Here is a 6,862-nt window from a genome sequence, read left to right on the forward strand (position 1 = left end):
CGATATGGCCGCCGCCTTCTGCCTTGGGGTACACGTTCACCGCCCTCTCCTTCCTAGGGTTCCATGATTCTCTCTGGGCCTGGTGGGCCCTGGTCAAGGTCGAGGCCGGTCTCCTTTACGTTAGGCACTCCGGGTCCCCTACCCCGTCACTGGTCCTATGGGGTCTTAGCACGAGGAATTCCTGATTGTCTACTACAACAAGTTTTTCCCGACTCCAGCGAGGGAGGGGCGATGACGGTGGCACGCCTTTGGCTCGCTTCAGTGCTTGTAGTCGTCGCTAGGTGGTCTATTGATCTGGATGTAATAAGTATTATTATTGGCGTTCATTGTATTGCCATGATTGAATATGAATAGATTGGAAATTTTCTCGCAAACGAAAAAAATACAATAAATGTTCTAGCCCTTATTGTCACTGGGTTAGAGCAATGCAAGATTAAACCCACTACAAAGCACTACTCCCACTGAATAAAAATCAATCGAACTTGGCCAAAGAACATAGATAGATCGGAGAGCATTACAAAACTATTTAATTATGTGGCATAAAGTCCAAATAGATTCAATTGAATTAAGTGAACAATCTGATCATAAAGTGAGAATTCATCATTTTCCAACAAACACACCATTGATTATATCCAGTTGATCTTGATCAAGAACGATAACATGACATTGAAGATCCAAAAGAGAAAGAGAGAACCATCTAACTACTACTATGGACCCGTGGGTCCTAAAGGAACTACTTACACATGGTCATGGAGGCAACAAGGTTGATCAAGATGGCTTCGGGAATGGCTTCCTCCTCCCGTAGAGCTCCGTAACAGGGCTCTAAATGCTATCTCTTTGGAATAGAGGCTTGCGGCGGCGATAAAAATTCTTTTAGGGGCACAACGGATGGTTTCAGTATTTATAGGGAATTATGACAGTGGAATCAGGTCAAGGCGGTGTTTGTGAGCCCCACACGGACGAGGGGGCGCGGCCACCCCTGGGCTCCTCGCGGCTCGTCTCGATCTCTCCTAAAACTTACAACACTCCTTGTTGCCCAAAAAAATCATGTTGAACCGACAACGTATTTTGACCTCCGCGGATATTGATGTCATGCAAAACCAAAAATAAACAAATAACAAGAAGGAACGGGCTTACAACAACGCCACCTCCCCTCGCAGAGTAGACATGGGAGGGAGGAACCGGCTTCGCAACTCCCTCCCCTGGCCCAGTCTCACGGTGGCTTCTAGCATTGTATGCCAACGATCCTGAGAGTGGAAATGCAGTGGTGGGAATGCAACTCGCCGGACGAGGTCACCAGATGAAAAAGGAGATGAGAAGATGGAAGATTCATGCCCCATCAAGCGATGGGGGGACCGGTGGCTACACGGAGGAGAAAGAAAAAGAAGATGCAGTGGACCATGCCTAATTTTTTTTCTGAGTCGACTTAGAAACATAAGCCTGCACGTCAAACGGACCGACATTCTTTTGGGCTCTGGGTTTCTGGATAATTACCGGATTGGTTAGATCCAGCCCAAACAAAGCACACCTTGGGCCCAAGTAACACACGTCCACGTCTTAGGGCCCGCCATCACTCTCTACCTGTCGTCGTCTTCGTCTTCACGCGAGAAATATATTCTCCGGTGCTTTCCCTTTCTCTCTCTCTTTTCTCATCTCTGTGCGCGCGGAGCAAGATTCCACTCTCGATACCTCGGAGTTATCGCGCACCGAGCAGCAGATTATCCTCTCCCTGCAGGCATCGCGCTGCTTCTCCAAGTTAGTATCTGATCCTAATCAGCTCTGTTGTCTTTCCCCGCACCCGGGCCAAATTTGTTCCGCTGATCCATCATGGCGTGCTTTGTTGGATTGGAATTGGATCAGTTAGCACATTTTACTCGGAATCCAGTGACGTGCTATTAGCGTAGGTTTCATTTCGTCCTGGGAATGAAGCGGAATTCGCCGATTTCTTGCTTGTTTGGGGGTTTCGGGCGTTTTATGCGGTCCGCTTTTGAGCAATTGCGGGCTGCGATGAGATAGACTGGTGCTCCACTAATTTAATTTAGAATTGCCATGATCTGTATATCCGTTTCTTTAGGTTCTACTAGTATATATGATTGTGTCTTTCTGGTTCAGACTTTAGAGTTTTGGGTCTCTGGTAGATGTATATTTGGCTAATAATTTTATTCCTTTTGCTGCCGTATTACTTTCTACTCCCTCCGTTTCAAAATAGATGACTCAACTTTGTACAAAGTTAGTACAAAGTTGAGTCATCTATTTTGGAACGGAGGAAGTTCGTGTCAGCAGGCGTGCTTTCTTTTCTACTGCTTGAAACTCTATAATTTTAGAGGATGTGTTAATTTTTTGCCTACAGCCATAATCTATGGGCCTTTCATTTTCTTTAACTTTACCCCCTGGTGATAATCTGCCAAATGTTAGTCCAGTACTCAGTTTATGACTTGGGCGCAGAGGTTTTTGTCTCCAATCTATGGAAGTAGTTTCATTGATGCTTCAAAATGATGTTCGACATTTGAAAAAGAACTCATGTGTACATTCCATGAAGTATGAACAACAGTTTTTCTCCGAAAAACATGTTCATTTGTGTGTTGTACAAAAAAAAAGAGTGAGAGAGTAAAATAGCATACAATTTTTAGGTGCGGCACACAAATTGGCTTTCTGACCATTTGCATGTCCATACTTTAATCCCATGATCTATGTACAAAGTTATTCGCGCAGCACAGTATATGAAGAATGGTCCCACCTGAGATTTTGTGGCACTGCCTCACTGGTGCCATATGAATTTTCCCTAGGAAGTGTATTTGCAGTATTTCATAATGATTATGCTATTCTTTTCTCGTATAGGATCATATATGTTATTTGTACCTTTCCTGTTGTTTGGTTCATTTTTTCCTTCTTCAAGTCAGTGGGTTAGGATAAGGTTGCACCTGCCTTTTGGGTTTGGTTTCAGTTTTGAGTTTAGTGTCTAGTCAGCAGTCACAACCATCAGTGTACAATTTTTTGGACGGGTTGCCCTTTATCTTTTATTTGTTGGAATTCGAAGTTGGACAAAATACATATGATAGTGCATGTTGAACTACATTCTTCACTAACTGATAATTTTTCTGAGCTTGCTCTATCATATGTATATTGGATCTTAATTAAATCTTTCCATATTGCAGTAAGATTGCCTGCTTGAATTAATCAAAATCTGAATATTTTTTGCACAAGGATTACCAAAATCAGAAAGCTTACTGTTTCATGCTATCAACGACTGATCATCAATAGTGTCATTGGTCAAACATAAAACAGGCAAAATGAGCTCTGAAGGCGGTGGCACCGCCATCACAGGCAAGAAGCGGAACAGGGCCCAAATTCAGACACTAGTCAGGGAAGGCTCTCTCTATAACCTCACCCTCAGTGAGGTTGAAAGCCGCCTTGGTGCGCCACTTCTTAGTATGAACCTTGATGACTTTGTGAGGAGTGTGCTTCCAGATGAGAAGAACCTTCCATTACCAAATGGCGCTGGGAATTCAGGCAGTCAAAGCACGTCAGCTTTTGGTTTGGAACGTCAGGGCAGCAGCATTACTGTGCCCCTGCCATTGAGCAAGAAGACAGTGGATGAAATTTGGAGAGACATCCAGCAGGAAGAGGAGAGTAGTGATGATGAGAAAAGGAGTTCAGGTTGTGATGCACAGATGTCGTTTGGGGAGATAACACTTGAGGAGTTCTTGCAAAGGGCTGGCATTGTTACTGGGCAGTATCAGAAGGATGCTGAGGAGTTAATTGATCTTGTAGGAACTGGAGAAAGTGCTCATTTGATGACCAGAGTGCAGGATTTCCCACAGGGAACAAGTGCAATTGATGCGTATATTGTACGTCAGTCGATTGCGCAACCGTTGAGTGTTGCAATCCCTTCGACAATGGATTCCATCTACCCAGATCGTCAAATGAGTATTTCGTCATCTCTAGAACTTTCTGATCTTCAAAGTCCTAGTCGTAAGAGAATGTCTTCCCAGGATGTGGTATACAAGGTTGCTGATCGGAGGCAGAAGAGGATGATCAAGAACCGAGAATCGGCTGCACGTTCAAGAGCTAGGAAACAGGTTTATTTTTCTGACTCTTTACGATTCAAGTCATGACTATAGAACTTGTTTAGCACTTTAGAATGATACAAAAGCTTCTATGAGATTTAGAAACATACTAATAGAGGAAAAAGTGAATTAGCTCTCATGTAGGATCCAGTTAGCAAGGAGCCTAGCAAGCAATCTCTAATTAGCACAACTCCCAAAAGCTAAATTTTTTGTAAGAAAGACCTTTATTTGGTTACTCTGCACAAGAACAGAACTAACATCCCCTCTTTAGATTAGAACACACTATAATAGGTTAGTTTGCCTATTTTGCACCTACATAACCCCCCTATTTTACTCATTGAAGGACCACTTCTGTTCTGGATTTATCTTACTACACCATAATATGTTAGCTTGTCTATTTTGCACCTACATAACCCCTAATTTACTCATTGTATGATTACTTCTGTTCTGGGTTTATCTTAATTCACGGCAGCACTGGGTATATTTCTTTGTATCAAAACTAATTTTTAACTTTGGGAACTTTTTTGTATGAAATTTAGGCCTACACAAACGAGCTCGAATGCAAATTGTCTTGTCTGGAAGAGGAGAACAAGAGGCTGAAGAGAGAGAAGGTAGATCATGCTCATTTTCTGTACATAACCTGTTTAATTTCCTTTAGATTTGTTTGGTGGAGGTTTGTTTAATTTACTACTGTTATTTTTTCCAATGTTTTCCTGCTTCATCTGTATAGTTTGCACTTTTAGTGCAAGCACGCACCGGCGTGCCCTGTTTCACCAAATAATTTACACCTTTGTCTCCTTTTTCTGTTGGTGATTAAAACAAAATCAAAGCATCGCTTTGGATGTACTTCTCAAATACTCGGTGCACCTGTGGTATCATGAAGCCATGGCTGCAAGAATAAGCATAGAAGCATGATGTGCTGAAAGAAATATTCGTTGAGTATATAAATTTTCTGCCGAAAGAATTATATTTCCGTGTTCTTCTGCTTTCAAGATCTGCCTCTTGGTTTCTCACATGAATACGAATAACACACAAGTACATTATACTTGGTGCAGTTTGACCAAGAACCAGCAATTGCTGCTATGTGCTATTGAAAGTGTGAGCCTGTATTTATCTAGTGATTGCCATTCACCTCTTTATTGACGACAACGATGTTTCACCGCATTCGCTTGCAGGAGTTGGACATGTTATTGAAGTCCGCGCCCCCTCCAGAACCGAAAAAGCATCTTCGGAGAACGAGATCGACCTCATTCTGATTGTGTGTAGAGTACAGGCTTCTGGTAGATTTTGATCGCTCTTTTGCTTTCTCCTCGCATGTATCTATGGAGTGTGTGCAGTTTGCTTTGCTTGTAATTTGTAAAGGCCTAGGACACCCAACAATCTTGTGAAATGTCCTCCCGGCCCTTAGGTTTCAGGTTTTGTAAATCTGGTTGTTGCAAATATTCTTGCGGCACGGATCCCAGTGTATGGATCGTACTGCGAAGTTTCTTGCTAATACTTGCTGTAAGTTTTCGCTGCTGTAACCTCTGTAGCCGCATGGTAAATTCAATGAACCCTGTATCTGCTTTCAGAGTCTTTTAGTGGGAAGAGAATGTTCACCTAAGAAAGTCCCTCTTGCGGTCATTCCCATGTTCCATGTTCCATTGCCATCTACCATTGTGGTCCAAGGGAAAAGGGCCAAGACCCAAGAACGTCTCAATGATTGAAGAGGAGGTGGAAGAAGAAGCATCTGGGCAGTTAACTTGGCCAATTATTAGCTGGTCAAGCTTAGTCTGTGGACTTGGGACTTGAGAGACAGATTGTCCATGGCCAGCCTCCTCCATGTGAGAGTCCAAGCTAGTACTGTATGAGCATTATTTGCTCTCTTTTCTCTATAGCACGTATCGAAATGTGCATCTTTGGTATTAGAAATAACACAATGAAATAGTGTGCCGGCCAAAAAAAGGTAAAAACAGTACTACTCTGATTCGGATCATGTCAATTTTCCCTCCATTTTCCTGAGCTCATGCCATGGGAATATGAGATCTATCTAATCGGTCCCCTAGTTTGGAGTGCGAGGACTTGTCTTGAATCCTGCCGGAAATTGAGCTGTTTATGTGAAGTTCATATGGAGTTTCCTGGATTCGTAAGTGTTGGGCATCGAACAGACTTTTTTTTTCAAAAACTGGAGGCGTTAGGGCTTGATAATCCATTAATCGAAAATAAATAAATAAATGAGAATTGGCCTATGAATTATGCAGATACTTGTATATTCTTCGTGTGCTATGGAGAACAAATGTGAATGTGTGATCTGATCACATGACATGGCACTACTTAAACTAGATTAGATTGAACCACTTCTCTCAATATTAGTCAAAGATGAATATCACATGGTCGGCATTCAATCAGGAGGTCCAGACTCTGGCTGTATTACTGAACCCACATGATCAGTCCGCAAGATGACCCACACAACGTACGTACGGAACACACATGTGCTTACTTCAGTAGTTGTAGTGTATGTGCTCAGTACTCGAGAAACAAAATTGTTATTTATTTTAATTATTATTGGTTTTCTAAACAACATTGCTTTTATATTTTCAGAAGAACTAAAACCCTTGAGGTTCAGCCCATTAATTAAGAAGAAGAGAATTGCCAGATTAACTAGTGGAAAAACACGCGAAAACAGGTGCATCACACCCACAAGACGTCGTGGTTAGTTATTTTTGTTATTCTTCTCAGTGAGAATATAACGAGTTTCCCTCTATAAGCTAGTGGTAGTCCGAAATTGCTAGTGGAGCTCAGGCTCCATTTTTTTA

At 42.3% G+C, this 6,862-nt stretch overlaps 1 protein-coding gene across 3 annotated transcripts; it reads left to right on the top strand.

Moving 5' to 3' along the window:
- Positions 1-1,596: 1,596 nt before the first annotated feature.
- LOC125508646 (ABSCISIC ACID-INSENSITIVE 5-like protein 2) lies at positions 1,597-5,637 on the top strand. 3 transcript variants are annotated; one of them, XM_048673405.2, is made up of 4 exons: positions 1,597-1,755; positions 3,156-4,079; positions 4,607-4,678; positions 5,243-5,637. In XM_048673405.2, exons 2-4 carry the CDS (start codon positions 3,291-3,293, stop codon positions 5,321-5,323), a joined length of 942 nt encoding a protein of 313 aa, XP_048529362.1. In that variant the 5' UTR covers positions 1,597-1,755; positions 3,156-3,290; the 3' UTR covers positions 5,324-5,637. The 3 variants fall into 3 exon arrangements, with proteins under 3 accessions (XP_048529362.1, XP_048529364.1, XP_087382073.1); XM_048673407.2 differs by having other exon boundaries at positions 1,600-1,755; positions 3,286-4,079; XM_087525947.1 differs by having other exon boundaries at positions 1,618-1,755; positions 3,205-4,079.
- The last annotated feature ends 1,225 nt before the right edge of the window (positions 5,638-6,862 follow it).

Source organism: Triticum urartu, chromosome 5A (genome assembly GCF_056163025.1).
Source record: "Triticum urartu cultivar PI428250 chromosome 5A, HENAU_Tu73, whole genome shotgun sequence".
Lineage (NCBI taxonomy): Eukaryota > Viridiplantae > Streptophyta > Magnoliopsida > Poales > Poaceae > Triticum > Triticum urartu.

What these genes read in the sequence shown, in the direction of transcription:
- LOC125508646 (XM_048673405.2), top strand. Translation starts at nt 3,291, where the DNA reads ATGAGCTCTGAAGGCGGTGGCACCGCCATCACAGGCAAGAAGCGGAAC. An exon ending in GTTCAAGAGCTAGGAAACAG is followed by an intron (nt 4,080 to 4,606) that starts GTTTATTTTTCT and finishes TATGAAATTTAG; the next exon opens with GCCTACACAAACGAGCTCGA. An exon ending in AGAGGCTGAAGAGAGAGAAG is followed by an intron (nt 4,679 to 5,242) that starts GTAGATCATGCT and finishes ATTCGCTTGCAG; the next exon opens with GAGTTGGACATGTTATTGAA.